The sequence below is a fragment of the Lepisosteus platostomus genome, chromosome 3, assembly GCF_059453375.1.
Source record: "Lepisosteus platostomus isolate fLepPlt1 chromosome 3, fLepPlt1.hap1, whole genome shotgun sequence".
NCBI classification, from domain to species: domain Eukaryota; kingdom Metazoa; phylum Chordata; class Actinopteri; order Semionotiformes; family Lepisosteidae; genus Lepisosteus; species Lepisosteus platostomus.
The window spans coordinates 6759581-6787364 of NC_142613.1; the positions used below are offsets into that span (position 1 = coordinate 6759581).

At 40.4% G+C, this 27784-nt stretch overlaps 2 protein-coding genes across 3 annotated transcripts; both read right to left on the minus strand.

Moving 5' to 3' along the window:
- Window positions 1–2987: 2987 nt before the first annotated feature.
- On the minus strand, window positions 2988–16551 carry ido1 (indoleamine 2,3-dioxygenase 1). 2 transcript variants are annotated; one of them, XM_088624142.1, is made up of 10 exons: window positions 16313–16549; window positions 14514–14609; window positions 12762–12881; window positions 10679–10797; window positions 8534–8548; window positions 6756–6855; window positions 5612–5729; window positions 5235–5286; window positions 4243–4391; window positions 2988–3618 (listed from the first exon to the last, which is right to left on the minus strand). In XM_088624142.1, exons 1-10 carry the CDS (start codon window positions 16409–16411, stop codon window positions 3242–3244), a joined length of 1245 nt encoding a protein of 414 aa, XP_088480268.1. In that variant the 5' UTR covers window positions 16412–16549; the 3' UTR covers window positions 2988–3241. The 2 variants fall into 2 exon arrangements, with proteins under 2 accessions (XP_088480268.1, XP_088480269.1); XM_088624143.1 differs by lacking the exon at window positions 8534–8548 and having other exon boundaries at window positions 16313–16551.
- Window positions 16552–18729: 2178 nt separating this feature from the next.
- Window positions 18730–27691, minus strand: nkx6-3 (NK6 homeobox 3). Its single transcript, XM_088624147.1, has 3 exons — window positions 23776–27691; window positions 21675–21844; window positions 18730–20437 (listed from the first exon to the last, which is right to left on the minus strand). Exons 1-3 carry the CDS (start codon window positions 24176–24178, stop codon window positions 20213–20215), a joined length of 798 nt encoding a protein of 265 aa, XP_088480273.1. The 5' UTR covers window positions 24179–27691; the 3' UTR covers window positions 18730–20212.
- Window positions 27692–27784: the final 93 nt, after the last annotated feature.

The following is a 27784-nucleotide window of genomic DNA, read 5'->3' on the forward strand; positions in this document are numbered from 1 at the left end:
CGTACAAACCCATCATTTGCTACGTTTTTTCCGTTGTTCACTGGTGTTTCTGTTGATTGAGAAACACTCAGGAATACGGGCAACCTCGTCCTACGCGAGAAAAGATCTTTGCAGACCTATACAAACAAGTCAGCCATCTTGGTATAAAACTAAGTCGAGACAGGCAAGGCCTCCGTCAATCTTGCCATTCCAATGGGAAAGTCATGGAGTGCCCAGTTCTGATGAATCACAAACATATTCCTTTACAAAAGGAACCCCGTTGCCAAAGAAACTAAACCAGTGACAGCTTGTCCTGAAATAAGGCCCATTAAATGGATTGTAGTGGGTTGGTGTGGAAAATACCAGAGCAGCAGTTCAGGGTGTAGCAGGATATGTCTTCATTACACTGAAACCTGACTGAATGGCAGGGTTAAAGCCATCCTCTATCATCTGACCTCTCACACCTTAGAAATGGGCCCGACCCTGTGAGACACTGAAACACAGTGAGCACATCCCTGGAAACAGCAGCTGTTTACTTCAAGGTTGTCACGGACTCCACTCAAATGTTGAGGTAATAAGGAATGTGATTATTTGGTTTGGCTCAATAAAAAATTTCTAATCAGATATGAGTCAGTCCTCTGTTTATATCTGACACCCCCCCTCTCCCATTTCCTCACATGAGAATTTTGTGTCTTGTGAAAGACAGGTGCACTGGGAGGGTTACTGGTAATTCTTGGTGAATATTGAAGTTACTTCTCTTTTTTACGGTTCAGGAAATTATTTGCCGAGAAAATCACCTAGCTTGTGCAGCATATACTTTGAATAGCTCCTTTACCTTTTGTGAAAGCGTTAAGGGTAAAGGCTTCAAACAAAACCAAACAGTCGTTTTTATAGCTTAGGGTGCTTTTCTGTGCCCACCATGAAATTCAATTTATTTTTCTGAGGATCTTTGTTTTGAACTGTCTGCCTCATTCATTATGCTGTCTACTTTTTTGTTTCTTTTTGTTTCAAAGTATAGCACCTTGTATTAAAGTGGCAAGTCAGGAACTGGTTCAGACTGTGGGATATTATTTTCATGGTGGAGCTCCACACAGCACCACATACAGTACGTATCTGATCTGGATTGCAGTTGTACAACATTGTAACTGGGTGGCCTCCACAGGAAAAGTCACTGAAGGGATGAGAAACGTGCTCTTTGTTGTAGATCTGTTTGTTTTTGTGTGTTTTTGATGTTTTGCTCCACCAGGAAATACAGTTGCACGTTTGGGGATGTACACTCACCGCAGCTCTGATGTGGTCTTCAGGAAGTTAGAAAGAATTACAGGCTAGTTGTCCTTTTCAAGGCCATGGCATTTGTTTGTATTGTAAGATAACTTTTTCATTCAGTGAAATAACTGCCGTGCCCAGCCTCAACAGAAATGCCCCCCACAGACTTCTTGGGAATGTGTCTCAGCTGCAGCTCTCTCAAGATATACAGTAATAGAAGCCAGTGAGAGAGAGGGTAACTGATAAATCCTGCCTGTCTGCCAGGGAAATTCCAAAGCGCGTCAGTTTTCAGAAATGGGGTTGTCCTCCATTAAAACAGGATAATGAAGCTCCTGTTATTCGTACTTGTGGATTTCACCCTGCGCTTTCACACCGTTTGAGGGAAAAAAAGCTCATGGTAAAAGCCAACACTGTTTTATACCTGGGTCCTAACTATTTAATGGATTCTAATCATGTATTCATATCTCCGATATTCACAATTATGAAGTGCAAAGAAGAAGTTCAGGGCTTGTGTTGGAGCTATTTTAAGACTAATGTCTGCTTTATCCCATGGATAACAAAAACTAGATTTTAATCACAGAAAGGCACTAGTAGTAAGAACTTTGTTAAAGTAGGACGCTGCGTCAGCTTGGAAAGAATGCAAAGGAACAGGAAAAGGTTTATTCCATCCTGAAAGAAAGAGAAACAGAGACACGGCGTTTCTCAACGTTCAGCTGAGGAGCCGCCTTCGGGTGTGTCAGGTTGTCTTCAGGTTGAAGAAGGCTCCACAGTCGAAACGTTGTGTCTCTTTTCTTTTCCCTTCCATGTGGAATGAACCTTTCCCCGTTCCTTTGCAGAACTTTGTTTAGCCTAATCGACTTGTATCTATAGCCAGTGTAACGGTTCAGTTTACCATGAGTCTGTGGCAGTGATGTCACTCACCTGGCACCACTGAAGCCACTCGATAGTGTACCAACCCCCATGTGCTGAGGGGCTTTTGACATTAGTTTGGGTTGTTTCGCTTTTTGTGGGCTTAGGACTGTGCCTGAGACAACACTTGGCATTTGAGGGTGGTAGGCAACATTTGCTACACTAGCAGCTGATTAAATCAAGAAAACCATCCAAAACCATTGTATTTGAACCACAGGCCCAGGTTTCAGCATTTCAGGAACTCTTGGGTGTGGGAGTGGCGTTTTCTAAAAAGCCTCATGAAGCGCATACTATCCTGGGGATTTCAATATCAGTTCCAGGGGCCTGGACATCCTGCATCTTTCCAATTAAACTTACATTCTCAGATAACTTGCTCAACTATTGGCTCAGTTAGGCAAAATCTTCTAAGGTAATGTGCTGTACATTCTTGATACGGGGCACTGTATGAGTTACAGCATTGTCTCAGGAGTGACAGTAATGTTATTATATTTTTCCCATGTAATCAAATAATTAAGCCATTTAAGAAAGTGAGGACTTTGGTGTAATAAAAGCCAGAAGGCCCTGCGGCCCTCCTGGAATACAGATTGACATTTTTGATCCATTCCATTCTCAGAATGGCAGAGATCCATTCTCTGCCGTTATGCCATGCCGTACAATGTGGTGTGCTTTTGTGTCCTCTAGTGGCCCAAAGAGGAATTACATCTCAGTATTACGCGCTTGCAATAGACGTGAGTGATTTAGTATTACATTCACATCATTTTAATGGGAACAGCTGAAAAGGTTTAGAATATTGGAGTGAATCTTCTCAGGTTAGATTAAAGTTCGAGGAGGAGTTTTGAAAAGAACCACCTGTACTTTTTTCCCTTCTAAAAACAATGTTGACGTTAAAGTTGTTTCACATGATTTTCTTTTTCAAACCTTATTTATATTTAAAAAAAGAGGTAATTACAAATGAGCGTAAAATGACTCAAAGTGAGGGGGGGGTGACGAAAATGTTGCACCCACTAAGTTTCTTCCCCCCCATACCTTAAGATGATAACAAACGTCCTTTTCCGAATTCCAGACCCACACCGCATTGGTGTTCGTACTAGAGAGTGGCAGGGGGGATGGAGACCTCTTTGGTCCTGTCTCGGACACTCTTCAGGAATTTCATGATGCCGGAGCCCCCGGTGCCCCTCTCTTCCAGGGCGACGGGTGCTCGGCTCAGGGCTTCGGCAGGACCTTCACTCCGGTTCTTTAGCTGCCTGGCCCGAGCCGCGGGAATGGTGATAAAGCGGCTGACGATGTTGATGTGGTAGCTGCGCAGAGAGAGCAGCTGGGACACACAGGTGCTGAAGGCCTGCGTCAGCTGTGGGTCAGCGGCATCCAGGACATACTGCCTCAGGGAGGGGCCAGACGAGATGTCCTGGACCAGTTGTTTATGCATGGGGGGCATGTAATCCCTCATCCTGGTGAGAAATGCACCTACAGGGAGAAAATCATGTTATTTCTTCAGGGCTGATACTATTTTTTTTTCATTTTCCCCTCATTTAGATATCCTTCTCCCCTAGTCTGTGATACCCATTAATTTCTAACTTCCTTGAAGTTTTGGTTTATCAGCTTTTGGAAGATAAAGCAAGGCTTGGCTGGATAAGGGAACCAAGGTTACTTCTGTGCTCACTTAGCCAAATCCAAAATACAGTTTATAAACATTACTTCTATACAGCCCTGTTCTCCTCCCCTTCCGTCTGAAATGAGGTGAAATTCTTGTTCTTGCTCTCTTTCCAAGCTTGAAAAAGATCTTGATTTCAACCTCGGTTTTACCTCTGATCTAAGGGAAGGTGCCTTTTTACAGTATAATGTCCCCGTCATCTTTTTGGGGGATTAGGACCCACATAGACCACAGCGGTGAGTGCCCCCTACTGGCTCCTATTGACCTGGTTCACACCTGCTGAGCTGCAGTGGGCTGCCAGTTGTGACTTGCAGGGCCATATCAAGTCACACAGCTTAGCACCGGATATAAAGTGTTGCACAGCTGGCTAAATGTGATTTTTTATCCAGGTTCTCAATGCGTGTGCTTTCCAGAAGAAACATGCAGCTCATCCTCACCGCTCTCGGGTTCGTGCTGGACTCCCAGCAGTTCGTCGAAGCAGTGCAGCAAGCTGCTCTGGGCCGCGCTGCCCCCCGAATACTGCAGTGGCTCTGTGCGCACCCCTTCATACACCAGCCCTTCTGCCATGAGGGGGTTGTCTTTCCACCTAAACACACACGAGAAGGAAGGCCCCACTTTTTACTTTGCACAGAAAGTAGGACAGGTGGCAGCTTAGAGATATTCTTAACAATCACTTTGTTGCATCAATCTGATTGGTGCATTGCAGTGAGGGTGTATTTAAATGAACATGATTAATAAATAATCAGATTTTGTTTGTGACCCTAAAGATCGGAATGGATTCTGGAGTCGGTTCCACAACATGGCCGACATTGAAGAAATAAAATGTTTAAGCTGTTGAGTGTTATATACAGTATGGGACACCTCAAGGAGCTCAACAGCCCAAAACATTGCATTATTTCTATTTTTTGCACACTAACGCAACTCCTCACTCAAACTTCAGTCAAGTGTTTGTTGGTTTCAGATGAGCAATTACATCTGTGGAGTGCAGCAGAAACTTAACAGTCTGGTCATTTGGACAGTCAAAATGTTAGAATAAACAAAAAAAAAAGCTAAGTTTCTGTATAAAGAAAGCAGGCTACAGTTGGCAACAAAGCCCAGATGTTAAATATAAGATTTCTTAATGTATTCAGTGTTATAAGAGTCAAATTCAATCTCTGGTTCTCCAGGAAATCATTTTCAGTCAATTTCAAAACAAATCTTTTTGCTGGTTCTACCATTTAGTTACCTCATGTGTCCACAAGATTTTCTCTTTAAAGTGTTTTGTTAGCACAACAAATACATTTGCCTTAGGTATCATCTCACACCATGAAAGCTTACAGTGAAGTGAAGAGAGTGTAGCATTAGGGCTTGGCATGTTCCAGGGTAGAGGTATTTATATGATTAAGGTAGTAATTAAAAACGCCTTAATAATTGCAAAGAGGACACCTACCCAGAGAGATAAAGACGCATGATCCCATAAAACACAGCTGGGTCAACATGAGCTGGAATCAGACAGGAAAGAAGAGATTTGAGATAAATCCTATAGATGTTTTGTTCAAAATATTGAGATAATGCCAGGCTCCTTGTGTAAGTATCTTTTATTGAATAAGGAACTGTTGTTATCCTGTGGAAATTTTAGTGGGTGCAAATATATATTTTTCCTCTCTGTGATGTTTAAATCATGAATAAACAAGGATGCTAAATGTATTATACACTCTGTATTTCACTCTGAAACATATAGATTTTCTAGAGACATATTTAAAAGTTTCCCAGCTAACAGGCAGTTGTGTGTAGAGTGGACAGAGGCCTGTAGGCTCTTTATTTTACCATGCATAAGTCTGATAGCATCAGTCATGTTCTTCAGGGCCTGAGTGATGTCGTTAAGCCCAGCCTGCACAGTCTGCTTGTCTTGCTGTAGCATGCTGTTAATCACCCTGGGGATCGCCTGCAACACAGCACAACAGCTTCACTGGCCTGAGCAAAACACACACATTCCACATGCCGCACAAGCATGTTCTTACTATGCTTTTACCAGACTTTCACATTATTGTCTTACATCCATCTATATTCTATCTGCTTCAATCAATTCAGCAGAGCTTCTCAGCTCTGATCCTGGGTAATCCTTGTGTTTTTTGCTGAGATCTTAATCACAGGCTAATAAGATAAGATCATTTTAATGGCCATATTCAATTTCTTCTATTAGGAATTATGTCTTTTCACATACCCCAACTTGCTCTCCATGTGACACACAGACACGGAGAGAAGCTTGGGGTCAGAGCGCAGGGTCAGCCATTTACAGTATACAGCACACCTGGAGCAGTTGGGGTTAAGAGCCTTGCTCAGGGGCCCAATGGAGTAGGATTCCTCTGCCGGCCACAGGATACAAACCGGCAACTTTCCAGCCACAGACACAGATCCTTAGCCACAAAGCCACCATCTGTCAGTCTGTGACATATTTCAGCTCTTAAAAGGTGAAAAGGGATTTGTAAATGGTATCAACACTGTACCAGTTTCTGAAATGCTACCAACTGAACTGCTCAAAAGTAAATAGAAGTTTATTGTGCAAGTGTTTATAGATTGTCATTTCACCTGTAAATATTTAGCATAAATTGAACAGCTACTAAGAGCTGTTTGGTCAGAAATTCTGATATTGATGGAAAATAGAAGCAGAGTCTATTTGACACTCAGGACTGAGCGAGGAAACGAGTTAACTAAAATTATTACTAAAAGTTTTAAATAAGAAGGGAGATCAATTCAATTATCATCATTAAGCACTGGGGATTTAGAGATCAGCTGGAATGAAATTATTGTGACAGGTTATTGCTTAATACAACTGCACTCCTCAATGAGAAACTTAACCCTGACTGTGATGCCTGTCCTTCACAGGATACACAAAAAAGAATGCCCAGAACGATTCTGAGACACCAATTAATCTGATCGGCATGTGATTGGAAGTTGGGAGGAAACTTACCTTTACACCTGGGACAGCAGCCAGTTCGACAAGCAGGGTCACCAGGAAAAATCCTCTGACACTGTCCCCTCCTGGAAGAGTCAAAATCAGCTCCAGGTTCCTGAAAAGATTCCAGCCAGCACACAACCCCATCAACTAAGATTCACAACTTAGCATCTAAACTAATTCTCAGATACCCCTGGCAGTACAGTCACCTCAGCCTGTATAACATCTTTTGATGTACAGCTGATGTCTATGACTAATGGTTATCATGTCAATTTCAGTTTTCTTAATGCAATGTCAAATTATAACTAAGAAAAGTGCATCAAACTTTTTATAGTTTCCACATCTCAAGATAAGTTGCACCAATGCAGACCTCAAGTAACATGCAAAACAACTTGAGGTTTAGAATAAGACTAATAACTTTAGAATAAGTTAAAAAGAAATTTAAGAAGGTAGCTACAAGTACATCACCGTGCGTAGACTACAAAGAAGAAAAGGTGTCAAGAAGGCTCCAAAGCCAAAACGTTGTTTCTTTTCTTCTCTTTTCAGCATGGAATAAACCTTTATTTGTTCCTAAGTTTAAAAGACGTTTATCCTGGGACGGGATAAATATGGACTAAGTAGAGAATGGATGGCAGCATTTTAATGATATTCTGCTTGAAGTTCAGAATAGCTTTGTCCTAGCAATGAGCAAATCAAGGCTAGAAAGCAGTGGCTCAAATGTTTTAATGCATCAATTTAATATAAATCTGAGGAGAAAGGAAGCACTTTACAAAATTATAAAAAAAAACATTCAATTAAAGAAAATGAGTTAAATAAATATCTAGAACAAGAAGAAAATATGAACAGTATAGATGGAAAGGAATATTACAATAGCAGCTAAAATAATAATAAAAAGTTTTTTTCAACAACAAAAGTATAGCAAAGGATGAAGCAACGAGTCTCAGAAACAACAATGGGAAAGTCTGAGGGAATCAAAGTGGAACAGTTGATGTATTAATTTCACTCAAGTGGTTACTATGGAAATAATTCACAACATGCCTTAGGCTTAGGATAGAGTTCTATATTAAATAGTATTATCCTAGGATGCAGAAGTGTTACAGGTAGTTAGAGAACTTAAGATAAAAGAGCCTCCGGGGTCTGATGGTACTGTGTTTAATCAGTTACGCCTAAAAATGCTTTTTATATTTTATTCTTATTTTTAACAATACACTGCCAAAACTCACTCTCACTCAAGACAGGGTCACTGGAAAAGTATTACCAATTAACTACTGACCAACGAGTGTTACTCAATTAGGTTATAGAAATGCTAACCAACTATAGAATCATTTTTATGTCAATAGGGATATTTTATGACATAGCCAACATGGATCTATAAAGGTAGACCTTGCTTAGTTACCTTTTTAGAGTTTTTTGGACAAGCAGCAGAAGTTGTGGGTAAAAATAAAGCATATAAATTGGTATACTGTAATTAGATTTCCAGAAAGCTTTTAATAAAGATCCTCATAAGAGATTAATTATTAAATTACAGGTGAATGACATTCACGTTCATGCATGTACATGGCTTTTCAGCTGGTTAATAGAAAAGAGAGAGTACAGAGTGGAGTAAGGTCTATGTGCTAGTGGTAAATGCTCATTCTGGAGAGATGTACTGTAATTAGTGGTAATAAGTGGAGCACCGCAGGTATACGTATAATAAATGAAGACATTTGGGGAGATGATTTTGAGATTGCTAGTGTAGGCTTTTTGTATACATTTTGAAATCCACATTTAATGGGGAAATAGGAAATACTTACTCCATCTCAAAAGGGCTTATAAGTGGTTCCAGGAGAGAAATAGAAAAAATAAGGAAAAATATCATTAGCATTTGTATCTTTTCAAAATGTAAAGCATGATGTAATTTACTGTAAATTCACTGATTATTTCTTCCATCTTCACAGTGTTTACAGTCAAGCACAAGCACAAAGGAAAGATGTATACCTCTGAGAATGAAATAGAATTTTTTATCTAATTTGAATCGACAGTAGTATCTTTCCTCTATTGTATGTTTTGCCTGTGCTCTTATTTGTTTTCATAAAGCTTTTTTAAGGATGCCATCCATCCATAGTGTCTACATTCCTCTAAAAATAACATTTAATTTGCTTTTAGCTATGTACCATTGATTGATTAACATGTGCTTTTCTGTTAAAAAAGCTGGGATATAAGTCTGACCTTTATTAAAATCGACTGGTGTTTCTTCTTTAAATGCACTCCTGAAACGTGTCAGATGTAGGGTTCTGCATGCAGAATGTGGGATACTGCAAATAAGTGCTGCACTATACATTCAATTTTGTGCAGCCAACAATCATGTGTATTGTATTTTCTGTTTCAAGGGTGAGAGTCTTTCCAAACTGATGGTCTAAGCACTGCAGGTTCTTACAGGCATTGACAGCCAAACCAGTATCAGCCCTGATTTTGAACTTGATACTGAACTTCTACAGTTTTAGCAGAGAAACACAAAACAGCTGTCACAAGTGGAAACTATTTGAAAGTGTTATTAAATCTGAAAACAGGACACAAAAGATTGTAGGGGTACCTAGCTGTCTAGCTTTTGTTGAAGCCAAAACCCTGCCTTCTTTCAAGAAACAGCTGGATGAGCTTCTCAGATCAATTAGTTACTAACTACCAAATGGACTAGCTGGGCCGTTCAGTTTTGATCTTTCTTAACTTTTTCTGGAACACCAGATTAGCATTGAAAATAGTGTTCTGAACACCAAAAAATCTTACCTCATCCGTGAAATATAACAAGCAGTAATATCAGGATGTAAAAACAGGAAAATGGAAGTAATATGAACTACTCTTTTAACAAGCTGTCACCTGCCTGAAATAAGACAGAAAGCCTACAACTATGATGCATTTCACTGCATGACTCAGTTAATCACAGACATGTTCAGGAAAGCCATCTAGCAAATAAAACAATGATATACTGTACAGTACTGTACAGAAAAATATATTTCTTATTACTTACAGTAGTTATTTAAAAGTATATAATTCTACTAGAAAGAGCAAATTGATCAATTTGATCTAAACTACAGCAGGAAGACTGTACTGTAGCATTTAACAATCTGTCTTTTTCATTCAGTTAACATATTACGCTGTTTTATGTATTTTATAGCAGTCTAAAAAGCAGTAAAGCAATTTTGTGTTAAAAACTGAGAAGGCAGGATTGTTCTATCAGTGCCATGATATCACATTCACTGTGATATCTTGAATCGGTTGAATCTTTGTTTCCTGTATTCACTTGGAAAATTCAACCACTAATACCACAGACTACATAGTCTGACTGGTGAAGATACAGTTTATTGTGTGTGGTTCTGCAAACACGATGGCTTGTCTTAGAAATAATTTCCATTCTCTGCTCAAAGACATCCCTGTGGTTTGAGGAGAGCTGCGAGTGCCAAGTTTAAGTGATGGGGGAAGAGACAGAATAAGTCAGCTAATTTGCTTGTTGCTTTATACTGTATAATGACTGATGAGTATCTATTGTGTCAATGAAAAGATGAGGGACAACTCAGCTCTCATTTGTGATAAAAGTATACTTATTCCAGCCTATACTTTTGGCACATTTTCAGCAGTTAACTCATAGTATTGGATACTGCATTCATTAGGAGCTACTGTAATATACGTGGAGAAAGCATTTCAATTATTTTTGTGATCCTTTAAAAGAATATTGCCTCAAATTAAAATGATGTCACCTGCGTTTTCCTGTTACTGAAGTTGCGGATTCTGGGAATATGTTGGTCATGATCTTGTGTAAACACACACTTCACCCCAGCAGCACAAAGGGAGTGTGACAGCCCGAGAGTTATAAGTAGCAGCGTGCATGAGTCACCTTAACTGTTCCCCTGTATGTACTAGAAAACGTAGCTGGTGACAATTTATAATGAGTTCCCAGAACTCACCCCTCAGGATTGGTCTTCCTCCAGTTGGCCAGGACCCCGTCTGCGTGCGTCAGGATAGGAGGGAGCCCCAGGCGCTGGGAAACCTCCCAGTATGGGACAGCCAGGTTTTGGGGTAATACCTGATGAAAGACAAGGCTGAGTTGAGCATATGGATTGTACGTGGCAGAACTGTCCTTGATAATCTGTGCCTGAGTGTTATGCTTAGTGTACAGTATGTGACATGATCACTTGCTCCAAGTAACAGGAAAAAGGAGTGAGATTTGTGTTTCGGTCGTAGTTCAAGAAGGTAGCTGTGTCACCATGCGTAGGCTGCAAAGGAACAAGTAAAGGTTTATTCCATGCTGAAAAGAGAAGAACAGAAACGCAACGACACCCAAAGAAGGCTCCACAGCTGAAACATTGTGTTTCTTTCTTCTCTTTTCAGTATGGAATAAACCTTGACTTGTTCCTGTCTTTCTATATGGGTTTTTTTTTTGTAATGACGCGGGCAGGGGAAAAAAGCGAGGTGGGGAACACCGCAACAAAAGGTTAAAGGGGAACCAAAAAAAAAAAGAGAAAGACACAAAAGTTACCCAACACTCAAGGCTTCAGAGAGGCAGTTGCAAAGGCCATAGAAACCCCTGGATATAATTAAGGATGCGCAAAACCGTAGAGGGGAAAGGAGAAACTTGGCGAAAGGAAGCTTCAAGGTAGCAATCGCGCTGCAGTTCAGCTAATGACAGAGCCCTGAGTGAAGGGCGAGAGAAGTATGTGACGACAATTGCAACTAATAATTAAATAATAGATTAATTAGCCGTGAGCGTGTTTTAACAGCGCCGGGAGGTGTGCAGTCCCGCCTGTGTATGCGGGACCGATCACCGGCGCTTGCGCGGGCATTACATTTTCTAGATATAAAAGGACAGAGAGGTGTATAATAATTACGGTTCCTTACACTTACACATAGCGCTTTTCTGGACACTCCACTCAAAGCGCTTTACGGGTAATGGGGACTCCCCTCCACCACCACCACTGTGTAGTCAGCTATCAAGGGGGAGGAGAACTGAGTGATGAAGCCAGTTCACAGATGGAGATTATTAGGAGGGGTAAAGGTAAAGGGCAATGGGGAAATTTAACCAGAATGTCGGGGTAAGACCCTTATTCTTTTCGAGAAACGCCGTGGGAGTTTATAAAACCTCAGCGCCTTTTTATAGTACAGTTCTCCTGTCACTATACTGGGGCATTAGGACCCACATAGACTGCAGGGTTAGCGCCCCCTACTGGCCCCACTAACACTTCCAGCAGGACTCCATCCAGATACTGACCAGGCTCACACTTGCTTAGCTTCAGTCATTAGGAGTTGCAGGGTGATATAGCTGCTGGCACTAAGGTAACAACTTCCTGTTCAGAGGATCCTGTTAACAGGATAACAGGTTTATGTTCAACAGCTGAGATTAGCTAATATCTTTGCTGCAGTACTTTTTAATACATTTATGATTATTTTATTTATTATAAAACCAAAAACCCCTGAGAAATACATTTGCTATCAAAAAATCTAAAGTTGCAGAGTGTCATAAAGGCATTGATCAGCTTCACTTGTGCTGTGCATTGGGAGCTAAGTTAAAATCCACTGTCAGATCTTATAAGGGCTCTGAGCATCGGTTCCTCACAGGCAGTCACTCTGATCACCCAGCACTGAGCTGAAGTGACGTGGAAGATCACCACTGATGTCACAGGGTGGATGCTTCAGTGTTTAGTGTGCACATTTCTGATTTATCCAGATTTGTGTGGCACCACTCTGCTCTTTAAAGAAAGGACAGGGGAATATGGAATGAAGTGGAGAAGACTGGACTGTGAGTAATGACATACAGTCTATTTCACACTCACATTCGGAAGGAATTGACTGTAGATCGCCACGCTATTTTAAACAAATATGTGTGACTTTGTACCAGCAATATCCTTTCGTGAGTATGAGTGATGTCAGGAGCTTTGTCTGCAGTAAAGTCCTCTGTGGACTACAGTATTCTGCCCTCTTGGTGTTTGTGAAACAGAAAATGACTGTGGGCAGCAGAAGGCTGGTGGCTGAGAGCTGAAACGTGCCCTGTACCTTCACTGTGCCCTCCTCCCCCTCCTGCCACACGTAGCCCATTGTCAGAAGGCTGAGTGCCAGATGTGCCAGTCTCAGCTCCCTGTGTGTTTGTAGGTAGCAGGTATCCAGCTGAGGCATCTGGGAGAACAAAGAGTGGAGGGAGACTGCTGGAGGTGAAGCCCTTTAAAGATTCTAAGCAGACAGCACATACAATGGAAAATCACACAAGTGTCATGCTTGTGAAGCATAGTGAATATTCAGACAGTGAAAAAAAAAATTGTACAGTATATTGAACCACTGAGGAAGCAACGTAAATGAGTGCTGAGAATACAGGGAACAAGAGAAAACTACTACTACAAGTGATAAGAAGAATATAAATATAAAATACATTGATTAAACATGTTATACCTACACTGTACAGACAGTCCTCGAGTTTATGATGTTTGAAGAAAGGTACATACACAATTTACAACCACGTTTCAACTTTATGACAATTGGTCTGCAGCCACAACATGTCAGCGAGCAAAGTTAAAGTTTATAAGTGTGCTTCTGTATACTACATGGCCTATTTCTTTGAATTACTTTGTTCTTCTTGTTTCCTGTTTCGACTTTGGAATTCTTGTTTGTGTATTGTTTTGTCCATTGTAATGGTGGGGAAGGGTGAAAACGGGACAGGTTATCCTAAGAAAAGAAAAACGATTATTATGGAAACAAACGTGGGAATAACTGAGATCCAAAAAAGGAGATACACCAAGTCAAATCAGTTAAGCTTTGGATATCTCCCGAGCCACCATCAAAACTATCCTGAAGAACAAGTAAAGAATTCAATAATGTGTTCAGAGCTTGGCCCCCTATGTAATTAACTGTGATAACTCAGGAGTGTACTGGACAGGCTGATTAACTGTTAAAGAGCCTTTATTATGATCAAAGGAGCAACGGGGGGAGAGTTCGAATACTAGTAAGACTTTTTACTTCTACTTAAAACTTTTTTTTTAAGTTTTCATGAACTAATTATGTCATATGTCTGAGGACCAGCTGGCTTATTACAAATATGGGCTTTTGCTGGTTTCTATGTCAAGGTCAAGAGCATGCCATAAAAAATGATATGGCATTTGTGTGCAGACCCTGCAGTGCACTGTTGTATCTTCCACGATTTAGGTCCACCCTACTCCCTGTGCTTCTAGAATAGGCTCGTGGTTGTTGTTATCTTTACAAGGAAAATTTCCGACAATGAACAGACGGATAAAAGAATGAAAACAATTTCAGTTTGAATCTAAAAACCTGTTGTAGTCTTAGAAGCGTTTTTATCGTTCCAAAATTTAGACCAATTGTGAAGACACACTTGGCACACTAGATGGCGCTACAGCATAACATACTAAAGTCAATCTCGACGTTCATCTTTTCTGCATTTTTTTATAAAATACACCGATGTATATAAAAACAATTTAAATTTAAGTGATGTCAAGGAGTCTGCGAAGCTACATTATTCTGATCCTAGTTTTAATCAGTGAATCCAAGTTTTATTCAAATCAAAATTTTTTGCGTTTTTAAGCAGTATTTCTCCCTGAAGTGACTAAGACGGTCAGTGCAGATATGAATTGCCCAATCATTTAAGCAAAAGACAAAGTTGTATTAAGAATCAACCAACAGCTGCAGTTTCCCTAGAGCTCAGGTCATTACAGCTAAACTGGGGAGGACCCATCTATGTTGTGCATCTATCTGTTAACAATTGGATCAGATCTTTACTCCTCTGCTCCTCCAGGACCTTACCTTGTGGACTTCTGAGCGCAGTGAGTGGCTGTCAATGAGTTCAGTCAGCTGCCTGGCAATCTGCATCCAGGGCTGGTAATACTGAGGGAGGTCTGTCTTGAGGAAGTGAGAGGGCAGTTTTACTCCTCCGGTTTGGCTGTTTCAACTCCAGACACTTAAGCTCTGCTAGCTGCTACTTAAGGTCAAAGCATCACTACATGGACTGGCCAAATTATTGGGAACCAGCCCTTAATAATGTTTCCAGGGCATTGTGTATGTTGATAAGGATTATTAGCACCGCATCTGTGCTTGACACCCAATGCTGAACTGTGGCTCAACTATTCCTTTACACATGATGAGGTTCATTTGCTTCTGTCCTACAATAGTCGCTTCAACTTTCACTCTCTCCTGTTGACAGACAGTGTTTGAAGCTCGGCTTTCTCCTGGCAAGACGCAGTACTCTTCACCTTTTCTTATAGTTCTGTGGTCTTTACTATTGATTCATTTCCCAGTCAGGCCACCTTTCAAAGTCTCTCAGATCACTGGTCTTTCATATCCTGTTAACATTCTGTCCTGATTTGGTGTGTCACCCTATAGCCATGATGTGGTCATGTGACCTCTCATGCTTGGATTGCCTCCTGACAAGGCTGGGAGTATTTTGTAGCCAGGCTGTGTGTAAGTGCATGGTTAATAAGGGCTGTGGATGGAGATAGGGAAAGGAGTACAGTTGGTATTAGTGCTGGAATATTTAAACACATTTTAATATACACTAACTTCACACGTTTTACTTAAGTGACACAATTATGTCCTTCTTTCGAAAATTATCCCTTTAATTTTTAATTAAACATGGAAAGAAGAGTTAAATGTGTCAAATTTAATCCTTTAATTAGCCCATTAAATTAAAAAAAGAGCTTAATCAAAAAGTCAGGAGAGACCACAGACCTCTAGGCACCCAGTTTTACAGCCCTGCTGCAGTCTGTTGGCATATAAAGGCACTTCTACCATAGACTAAAAGAATTGGACCTGAATGTTAAAACTGTGTATACATGAAACAGGATCAAAACACTCTGTGGTCCCTTGTGTTTAGTAGCTGCCTGATTTGCATGTGTGTTCCTTTGGGATTTTCAAGAGCCATTGAGTTCTTTTCAAATATAACAAACATTTAAAACACTTTCCCCACAATTTCAAAGTAGCATACAGAAATGTTTTCAAATATTTTGCCTTTTAAACTTCGTCTCAAAAAAAGAACCAATGCTCAATTTAACAGATTGCATGTCCCCATTGCAAGAGCAGCTTTGACCTACAGTATAGTGCTTTAATGCACAGGTCCTGATGTTTTACAACACACAACAGGGAACTAAAGCATGGCTAAAGAAGCCTTTACCTAAAAAAGAGGAGCAGTTTACTGCTTGACTTTTTGAAACCTACATTTTGCTTCCAAAAGACAGACAATCAATACACAGATAAGACTTTTCCTATGGTGATTACAGGCAGGAGACTGCTTTTGATGACTGTTGGCATTGCATTCTTGAAATATTTCCGTGTGATTTCTAGTTACCGTTTGAAGTGTTTCTAAATCTGAAGGATCTTTTGCAATACCTGAGAATTTTAGCTGTAACATAGGTTTGTCATAATTTCTCTACCATGTAGTTCAATGAGCAAGTCTAGAGAAAGTGGTGCAAAACCAAGTGGATCAGTTAGAATTGCAAACACACAACAATAACAACAAAAACAAAAACAACTACAACATTGTTTTAAAAATGGAAACTGCAACGAAAATACTGTGCTAAGAAGAAAGGCCATGGAATATTTTAACCTACCAGTGGTGCAGGAAGGACAAAGCCATACTCCTCAGACACATGATACTTATTTAAAGAGAAAGGGCCTGGGTGGTGCTGGTCTCTGGGACTGCTTGCCATGGTTGGTTTAAGGTGAGCCCGGCCTCTGTGGAGCACACTGCATAAGTCCAGATCCCTGTCCCCTCTGTCTGAGCACAGGCTCTGCTAGCATGCAAGTCAACCAACCCCTAATAGTTCATTAATTTTAAACTTTACCCATAGGCGTTGCATAACTGCTGTCCTGTACTAGAAAGTCTGGACATCTGGTGGCCTTCTGGACTGTTATACAGAAGTTGCACAACAGTCTCTGCTCTGATTAGAGTGCACTCACCTGAGCTATTTATCTGCTCATTGACAATCATGCACGTACTCCCCCGCAAGAGACAAAGGGACAGACTGGTAAAGACCTAGGAGAAAGAGAGGCTTGTTACAGCTCTTTGCTTAAGAGTTCCAAGATAGTGCTATTTTTTACATTTTAGCGTCCATGTTTGGGGTCTACATACAAAGAAGGCTAAAATGATGGAAGAGACTAGACTAGATTCCTAAGAGGTTGCAGCATTGATGGCCTCTGGTGATCACTTCTACTTCATGGTCAGAATTTTAACAAACCATCCAGTTCTCTGTGCGTGCTGCCCTTAACCACTCGCTACCACCAGCCCCCCACACTCCCACTTTCAACCTTCTGTTTTAAAGTCATGCACACCACTGTGTACAACAGTTTATCTTACTATTCCCCTTCGTGCTGGCACATTCATTAGCTTTCATTCACCGGGGTATAAAGAGACGCGCAATTTATTCATTCATCCATTTATTTTCTTTTCGATTTGCACGTGGCTCCCCTGGCAGCAGTTTTAATTTATGTAAAGCTCAGAGAGTTGCAGTGTCATATTGATTTTGCCGGTAATGTATGACGCTTGTAATGATGACGATGCATCACCAGGCTGTCAGCTCTTAAATGGTTAAAGTGCCCATTGAGCTTCGACACAAGAGACATATTTGACTAAAGTACATTATAAAGGATGTAGCTGTGGTGGGGTGGATATTGTGAGGGCAGAATAGCAATGAGAGAGCATTGACCAGAACAGCACCAGTGGACTGAAGGGAACAGAGAGTCCTGAAGTATCAGGACGACTGCTGAACTTGAACTGAACACCCCAGCTGTTACTCTAACAGGTCTCACCTTAACATTGCACCTAGGGGGGTGACTTTCTATGCCCTCTTGTGTATAAAACATATTCATGCATAAATTGGTTTAGAGGAAGTTTCCTGAATCTCTGCTTTAGTGATCCCTTACCGGAGTTCGTAATTCAATACACTTTAATTATTATTTCATATGTATATTGATATGATGTTAATTTCCAGTCATCTTCTTTAGGATGTAATACACTGCACACCGATGCAATTAAGTGGTGAATTAAAGAGGATTATAAAATTTACAGGATTGGTCCTTGCAAGACCAGATTTGAATAACCCGTGCTGTTTTTTTCAGCTAATAAAAATCGAATAAGATATACTGTAACTGTATTTTAATAAATGTTGTTATTCACTGTTAATAGGAAATTCTTCATTAACTACTCTTCTGCCTTGTGACATGGTGATTCAGAGCTGTGTTGAAACAGCAACGGTGTGTGGGTCAGGAAGTTACTATGAGCTGGAGTCCAGGACCTAAATGTGAAATTAAATGAAACTCAGAACATAATTTGATTATTATAACCCCAATCTGCAATATGTTCTCTTGGGTAGATGTAGAATACTAAAAGTGGGCTTCAATGTCCTGCTTTATGGGCGTAATATGGTGATACCAGTTGCAGTAAGCAGCTTTGTACAATGCTTTTGAATTCAAGAAGAGAATATGGAAAGAAAATGTCAGAATTTAATATTTAATGTGTTACAGTCCTACTGACTGCAGTTGGCATAGATTATCAAGGCATATTTAAGGCAGAAATCTGAACCCTGTGCAATGCAAACTATTGTGAATGGAGTGGGTTTAATGGCACTCATCCAGCAATTGAAGACAAACAAATTGTTCCATGTACAGTATTTAGTTTTCGATGATCCAATGGTTACCTAGATATGGGCTCGCCAGCAGAGGGAGGTAGTTCTAGACGGGAAGGTAAAATCAATTTTTGAGATGCAGGATGGCAGTACTCAATCTGTCTGAACAATTAATTATATCAATAAAATATTATTAACTAGAATTATTTTCTGTCGTGGACAAAACCTGACCATCTTTTTTTTTTGCCATTAACAAGGAGAAAGATTTTAATACATTTGTACCAAAAGTATTGTAATTTAACTTCGATTTTGATTTAAATATTGACTGCATTAGGAGTACAAACGATGAAATGCTGCACATTCATTAAGTTTAGCTTTAAAAAAATCCAATACAGTTACCACACTCAATAGGTAATCCATAGTATTTTATTATACAATTTATTTATATAGTCTCGAGTACATTGAGAATTTAGAAACTGCACAGTTAAAAACACATGCACTGAAGAGTGTCCCACAGGTAGAGACATAAGATACTGTTTTACCCAGCAAACAGTCTCACAGCCCGGTAGTTCTTCAGACAATCTGTTTTACAATATATTATAGTGCTTAGGTCTCTGTAATGGAGTCTAAACTGTAAATGGAACAGCCACAGGTTTAATGGTTACATGTTCTGCTGGATTGCTCCTTGTAGCGTGTTCCAGACATTGGCAATAGAGTCACCACAGTCAGATTTCAGGCTCTTGCTGCTGTCTCAGGTATGCCATACCCACAGAGCACCATCAGCAAATATCAAATACACTGGCCAACAACTCTGGCCCCATGGATTGGCTGAGTTTTTGTTTTTGCTCCAATTAACAGACTTATTAACTGCTTCCATACCTTGGTATACATTTCTAGGACCCCATTCATAAAACTTTTGCTTGCCTTCTAAAGATCGCTCTCCTTCTCTGTCGTGTAATTTTCAAATACTCTAACTAAATAAGATAGAACCAAAGGTACCACTAATTCAGGAGTTCAAAAACTAGGATGACACTCCACAAATTCTGTTTTTAAATTTCCTATTAGGTAAAGTGATGGTGTAACAGGTGTTCCAGGAATATAGTCCCCAGTATTTTTCTACTTAACTACAGAATAAATATTGGGGACATTTTTTTACAAAAAGTCTTCTTCTGAAAAGAGATCTTAGAATAGACAGATTCTTCTTCTGATTCTTCTTCTAAGGTCAGGATTTGGTGGTGAAAAGGTGCATCACATCAGGGTTAATCGTACCCTTAGAAGATAGCATTCAGTCGCTACATACAATATATAGTCAGTCTTCTAACAGTCAATGGCTATTGGTTTATTATGGAATGGCAGAGGTTGCATAAGTAAGTAAAGTAACGCAGAGGTTTGCTACAGAAAATTGACAATCACCAAGTATTGTAAGTTTGCGACACTATTAAAGTCAATGAGTTAGATGTGAAACTTTCAAAGTGGCCACAATTCCTACAGCTGGCAACTCCCAGTGCTGACAATATTGCCCGGCAAAATCAAGGTCCTGATCATTAGTAACTATACTGCTTTCTAAGGTGAGTTATGCCACTTAAGACTCATGCGGTGTCACACTCACTTCGGGGCGGAACAGCGCAAATGAGATTACAGGAAAAGTGTTGGCAAGCCACAGTGTTTTATTTTGGCAAACGCCCCCTGTGCTTTTGGAGGTTTGTTTCGGATATTCTGTCTGGAGGCTGAAGTCCCCGTGTGTGCATGTGTGCTTGCCTGAGCTCAGCATGTCTTAATGTCAGTCAGGTGAGGAGCGGAAGATGGTCTCTGCTTGTGTGCTCGGCGTGTCAGTCAAACGCAGTGTGCTGCACGCGCACCCACGCGAGTGGAGACATGGCGTGGGTGTCAGACGTGGTGCGGGCCCAGCCGCAGCACGGAGAAAGCCCTGCGATGTTTGCGCAGCAGCAGGCGGATCTTCTCGTCGTCCGAGTCGGGGTCCAGAGGCTTGTTGTACTCCTCATCCTCCACCTCGTTCTCGGATGTGCCCGTCTCTGGCCCGACCGGCTGTGTGGAGCTCGGCTCTGAGGCGCTCTTCTTACGCCATTTGGTTCGCCGGTTCTGAAACCACACCTGCAGGAAGATCACAGCAACACCTGACATCTGTACACAAAAGACGTCTACAGTACAATGTTCAATACCTGTGCGTTAAAGATGTCTACAGCATGAGACTGAACTTTTGCGCATGAACCCCATCATCTGCGCAGCAATGGTGTCTACAACAAGAGCTCTGACATCTGCGCAGCAATGGTGTCTACAACAAGAGCTCTGACATCTGCGCAGCAATGGTGTCTACAACAAGAGCTCTGACATCTGCGCAGCAATGGTGTCTACAACAAGAGCTCTGACATCTGCGCAGCAATGGTGTCTACAACAAGAGCTCTGACTTCTACGCAGCAATGGTGTCTACAACAAGAGCTCTGACTTCTACGCAGCAATGGTGTCTACAACAAGAGCTCTGACATCTACACAGCAATGGTGTCTACAACAAGAGCTCTGAAATCTACGCAGCAATGGTGTCTACAACAAGAGCTCTGACATCTGCGCATCAGGGGTGTCTACATCAAGAGCTCTGACAACTGTGCAACAATGGTGTCTACAACAAGAGCTCTGACATCTGTGCACCAATGGTGTCTACAACAAGAGCTCTGACATCTGTGCATCAGGGGTGTCTACAACAAAGAGATCTGACATCTGTGCATCAGGGGTGTCTACAACAGAGTTATCTGACGTCTGCACAACAAGGGTGTCCACTGCAGAGTTGTGTGCTTTTGTACTGGGAAGCTGCCTGGATTTTAATCCAGTCATCAATAAATCCTTTACTCTAAATCTACACTGTTTTATAGCAGTGTTGAAGTTGCACACAGTGTGCAAACATTCTAAGCTTTAAAATAAATTTAAATTGTATCTTTTTAATGTATTATAAACTCTTAGAATTTTAAAGTGATTACAGATTAGCTATCTCAGAAAGGACTGAAGAACGGAATTTAGACTTTACAATCCTGAATAAACAACCAATTGTCTTACACTTCAGTATAAGTGAGAAAAAATCATAACTTCAATATACCACAATTTTAAGAGAATGTTTCCTGAATCCTTGAAAGGGCGTTGGATCACCTTTCAATCGAAATTTCAAAATGAAAAGTAAATTATTTGATTTTTATGTCTGATATGCTTTAATAGATTTAAAATGGGAAACGAACTGTTCTGTAAGATGAAATACCCTGCCCTATTCTTTATGTTCTCAGCCTGTGGATATGTAAAAAAGCTGCGTGTACTGATTGTAGAAGGACTACTTTTGTAGGTTTACCTTCACCTGCGACTCGGTCATGCCCAGGGAATATGCCAGTCTGGCTCGCTCAGGGCCTGCCAGGTACTTGGTCTGCTCAAAGGTCTTCTCCAGAGCGAAGATCTGGTGCCCACTGAAGGTTGGGCGTGTGTGCTTCTTCCTGCCCATTGACTCGCCCAGGTGCCCACTGTCTGAGAAAAAAAGCACATCAACGCAGCTACAGAGCAAGCCTTAGCGCTTGTTGAAGACAAAGTTCAGATCTTACACTAATCAAGCCCTGATTTTTTACATCGCCGTGAAAGATCCAATACCCACACTCATCACTCATAATACAGCGTACTGTACATTTGATATTAACTTGTATTTTGTCCAAATATTAAAAACAAAACTGTAAATTATCCAAATGAGTCACCAAGTTGCAGAACTGCTTTTACAAGAGCTGTACAGTTATCATTCTCTTTATTTTAGTTTTCTTCTGTTCGTGTTTAATTGGTAGAAATACAATGTAGGGTATTATTTATAGGAGAATAAAGTGGATTTAATTCCAAAATACAGTAACTAGTATTGGAAATACTGGTTACAGTATAAAGGAAGGGAAAACTATGATCTTGAGTTTCCTTCAGTCATAAAATTAATGCACAATATGAATTACTGGATTGTGTTTGTATTAGAGTTAAGACAGGGCTAGAGCACAGTTGAGTTAATAGCTCTGAAATTAGGGTCAAAGATTTCAATAGGCTGAAGTTTTGAAAAGACTAAAATGCACATTTATCAGCTGACAAATTCTTTTAGAAATTAAATAGAGGAGTTATATTCATTGGAGTACAGCATATGCACAACCCACTACATTCTCAGACTCCTAGGCTTGTACCTCACAATTTACCTGTTTGTTCTGTTTATAATTCTGATCTGTTGTATGATCTCTGCGATGAAGTTTCAAACTGTTCTATTACCTGTTTTGAATGACTCAACTCAGAGACACGATAACATTTAGGGTTCTTCACATTAGGCTCTTTCTGTCCACTTCCAAAAAGACTTTTCACTGTAACTCTTTGTTGAGGCTTTTACGCTGCTATAACTGAGAGTAACAGATTAATCAAAATCTCTGGTTGATTTACTAAAAAATATAAAATTTTCTACTGAGAAAGAAGCTGCATGCAGATAATGACAACAGGAAAGCTCTATACGTCCTATTGGAGATCTTTCCCTCATTCCTGTTTCCATATTATTAGGATTATGTTTTTCAGAAACAAGGTTTTTTTAATTGCTCCATACCGAAATTTCCTGTTTTCCTATACATATCTATAAAATGCTGAACAGTAAAAAAAAGAGTACAACTCTTAATTATGTTGTTCTATATTCCAAATGATCTCGTTTATTTTTCAAAAGACAACACACTGATCCAGTCCTCCACGCTAACATATTTCTAAAAGTCATGTTAGATCTGCACTAGTAACAGCAATGCAAAGTGGAATTTAAAGGATATTTTTTTATATTTGCCTGAATATATTTGAAAAATAACAAGTGTTTTAGGATTCAGAGCAGTTTTTTTGCAGTGGAGCAGGACCCAGCCCACTGACATTTCTGCAGTTAGTGATAGTCAGTGTTGAATATACATCTCATCGCGCCCCTCACTACCTCACTGTCTTTTTACCATAAAATGCTAAAATAAATAGATAGTTAAGTAGGGCATTTTCTATCACTCCACAGCATTTTGTCTTGGTTCAGTACTTTCTAAAAAGAAAGTGATAGCCTTCCGTTTTGTTGCAGAATGCGTCTCCTCAGTTTACCAATACAACTTCTTCTCCGCTTCTCATTCTGCAGAATGTTGGTTATAGACGATTATTAATAATGCCTGCCCATTACAGTTTGGAAACGATTAAGGCTGCTCTTTTAAAGAGAATGGGAATTTACCAGAAATGTATCTCCTAAAAGATACAAATGGCTGCTATAATAAGCACAGACACTTGAATTTCAACGCTTTAATTGAGACGCCTTTTTTCCTTTAACTGCTCTCCATGGAACTCACTGATGCCCGACCGGTTACCTGAGGATGAAGGGTGAATAGAATAAGACAGGGCTGTGCAGGGAGGGGGGATTCGCTGCCAGTCGGAAAACTCACTGTTACTGCAGTGCTGCCTGCCTCCTCTCCACTCGTAGCCTCCATCGCCCCAGCAGTTCCCATTCCTGCCCTTGACCGGGCACTCCGATCCCGGTTTGGAAAAGCCCCCCAGCGCAGGGCCGTAGTCCCGGTTATAGTAGACCCCTGGGGTGGCAACTGTACCGAACCCCCCCACGTGAGAGTAGCCAGAGAGGATAGTGGTGTTGGGGCCCCCCACCACCGGCCTGCTTAGAATGTCGCTGATTCCATGAGGGGTGCCCGCCTGCAGCTGGGTGTTGATGCCCGAGTTGAACTTGTAGAATGAGTTTTGCACGGAGTATTGGCACATTGGAGCTTTGATGTCCGAGGAAAACTGGTTCAGACCGTTGTTAAACAGGAAAGATCCTGCTATGTTGTGATCCATCTGAAAACGTTGAGCTCCAGGTTTGTGTTCTTCTGTTTCTTCTTCGAAATAAAACGGGGAAAGACTTGGTTACTGCACAAAGTTCGCTTTCTTCTGAAAAAGATGAATTAAGTTCAAATGATCCTGAAGATTCCTCCTTCTTGTTCCAGGTTTCACTCTCTTTATTTATTTGGTTAACAATGTCCAAATGCCCAGCAATTCCCTTCCTTGCAAGACAGCTAGCTCCAAATCTTAAACCGGTTCAGTGCCTTAACTGGGGTGTACGTTCAGCAGACAGCACACAGAGAAATGTGAGTAGCTCTTTTTTCTTACCTGTTTCTTGCCATTGTGTTTTAATTCCAAGGTAAACATCAGGAGCTAGCTAAAGCAGCTCAAGGAGAAGGGTACAGCAGTTCCTTAGACAAATATCTTTCCTGGCACTTAACTCTGAGGCAATAAATAAGAAGTACCTTAAAGAGAGGTGACACTTTCTTGATAAAGATGGGCAACATTAGAATGCAGGACAGGGATTGGTTATGGCTCACACTAGCACACATTTTTATTGGCTACCCAATGAAGGGCAAGCCTTTTATTGGATGTCTGTGGATTAATAGGTTTTTAAAAGGCAGAGAGGGAATAAGTTGCTTTTTGATGACTTGTTGTTATGTAGGCCTGAGATGAAGGATGCAGAGAAAATGCTGTGAGGCTCTGCGACAAGATGATGTTTCTTAAAGGATTGCCCGCTTCGTGATACTGTTCTCCATCTAAGACCTTTCAATCCGTCTGCTTAAGTATCTGTTGTGCTTTGTGTTTAAGACTGCTGCATTGAATCACGGACTGTCAATTTGTTTTTCAGGCTGAACGGCACCTGTCTGCGATCATCTCTGTCTTTTGCATGTTGCTGTCTGCCTTTCGGATTCTGACTGTCTATTTGGATCCTAATGTTCTAGAATAACTTCTGTTTCTCCTTTGTCTTATTTGTCTGCACATCTGCCTTTTGTTTGCTTACCTGCTTTAACACACATCATTTTCCTTCTCAATGTGTCATTCAGTAGTAGGCAACACAGCCCCTAACAGTGTCACTCCTGCATTGCTCGGTCACCTTTTCTGAATTCTTGTTTTGCTTCAACGTGTAAAAAAAAAAAAAGCAGCTGAGAGAGGAGGGGTTTTTCCAGCAGGAAATCAAACAAGACTCCCCCTTGTGGAGTGACTGCATCCACTTCGGGTTTTGTGGGAGGCAGGCTCTTGTGCAAACAGAAGTGACGATCAGATAGGAAAGTTTATTTTACATTACTCCGGCTTTGCAAATGTAGTCAGAATAAGGTAACGAGCATGGAAGGGTGGAGCACAGATTTGTTTGCTTATAATCATGAGCCTTGTCAGCTTCTAAAGCTGGAATCTGCTGTGAAATGGGAGTCTTGTGTGCCCTTGGGGGGTGTGACATTCAAGGGTTGTGACTATTTAGCCACACAAACGTAATCTAAATATTCCTGAAACGAACAGGATTCTTTGTTAAGACGAGTGCACAGTGGGATATGTCTTAGTGTTGGCGAGAAAAGCTCAAGATCCAATGTGAACTCTTTTACAGTGAATGAGAAGCCGTACCTTCGAAAAAAAAATATTGCAATAAGCATTGGATTATCTCATAGGATTTTTAACTGTAATAATTTTAAAAAGTGGGTTGATGACCTCTGTTACATACTGTAGCTAGAGGACATCAGTTGAAGGATGCTGTATTAGAATCCTGCAGTACAGCATCTCAGTGACAGCCTTACTGCATAGAGTGAGTGTGGTTAGTTTTTCAGAAGAGCAGAAAAAATCAGAATAACTCCAACATCAATGTCATTTTCTAGTTACAAAATAATACTATAATACTAAAATTCCATCAATATAGAAATGGGAAAAAAATTCCATTAACAACAATGATTCCATCTATAGTGTGCAAGTCTATTAAACTGATTTATTCAGATTTTTGCAACACACACAAAATCATTAAACAAGACTATTTGTCCTAAAAAATTAAATTTAAATATAGAAAACATGTCGTCATCCAAATTAAGTACTGATTTGATTTCATGTGACATCATGTCATCACACAATAACATCAAATACTGGTGTCATCGTGTTCTTAATGTATGGCAGTTTTTGTATTAATCCGTGAATTCAGTAAAGGTTCTGGAAGTCTGGAACAGGCTACCAAGCCATATCGCTGAATCTGATACCCTGGCTTTTTTCGAACATTGGCTGGATGAGTTTCTCCGATCAATTACCTACTGGCAATTAAACAAGCTATATGGGCCAAATGACCTTCTCTCATTTGTAACTTTCAAGTTCATGTGTTTCAAGAAGGTGACCAATATCAAACTCCTCAATTGTTCGTATTGCATTTAATCTTCTTCTGTCTGGCGCTTATTCCCTTCCAGTAATGTGAACAATTTTATTTCTGAAAGACTTATGAAAGTGCCTATGAGCTCCCTGGGACAGCTGTAAATGACAAAAAAAAATCATCTGGACAAAAGGGCTCATTTTGGTCTGGTTGTTCCATAAACAGTACTGGCTGTAACTGCAAACAGACCACTTTAAAACAGCCCATCCTGCCATCAGTTTAGAGCAACCAATCACATGTAACCTGCATTTCTTCAGGGAAGCCAAAAGAGGTTTCAGTACCTGGTAAAAAAAAAAAGAGAGAACACAACTGCAAACCCCCTGTCCAAACCCTTGCTTTGTTTCTCAGGCTGAGCTCTTGCCACTCCTCTGTCACTCAGGAACAGATGGGAATGACCAGTTGTCTGTGTGGGCCTATTGATCTCAACAGTGATCAGTTATGAAGAACCACTCATACATCACAGCCACGCTGAATGGGAGCTGTTGATTAAATGGCAGCACTGACCCATTAGGATTGAACCATTAGCTGGAAAGAAAAAGGGAATGCTGTAGAACAGGTAATAAACTTGACTCTGCACTGGTAGAGGTGAGAGGTTTCTAATCCCTAATGTTAAATCAATTGGCCATCGCGCTTGTATAGGATACCAGTTCAGGTCATCAGAACAGCTGGTGTTATTAACCACACTGACAGCCAAGAGCCGCTTAGGGCTCTCAAATCCCAAAGGACTGATGGAAGTGTTAAGGGCTACATCCGAATTTCAGTATTTAAAAAATGCATGTTGTGCTTTTGCATGTTGTGCAAAAATGTATTTGCAGTTTAAAACTTTTCAAGTTTTGATTTTGACTTGTACTGTATATGGAGTGGTTTTGGTAATGTGTCGACTACCACAGCGTAAATGTGGTATGGGGAGGGAAATCTGAGATTTACAACTCTAGAAGGTCATTAACTAGTACTTTCAGGCTCCTTGGTAAAGGTGTGCTATTTCTTAGACCTATTTGACACTGCTGTGTAATGTAAAGCTTTTTAGTAATATGAAATGTATTGATAAAGTACTGTATTGCAGGGTTACTGATACTCTGACTAAATATTATGGATCTCAAGTTAATATACATAGTTCATAACCCTTAAACTAACATGTTGCTTCTCAAGTAAAGCTTTGTGAATGTATAGAAATAGAAAATAACAGTAGATCTACAGTACATGGAACAATCAAGATGAAGATGATCATTAACCAAGATGCC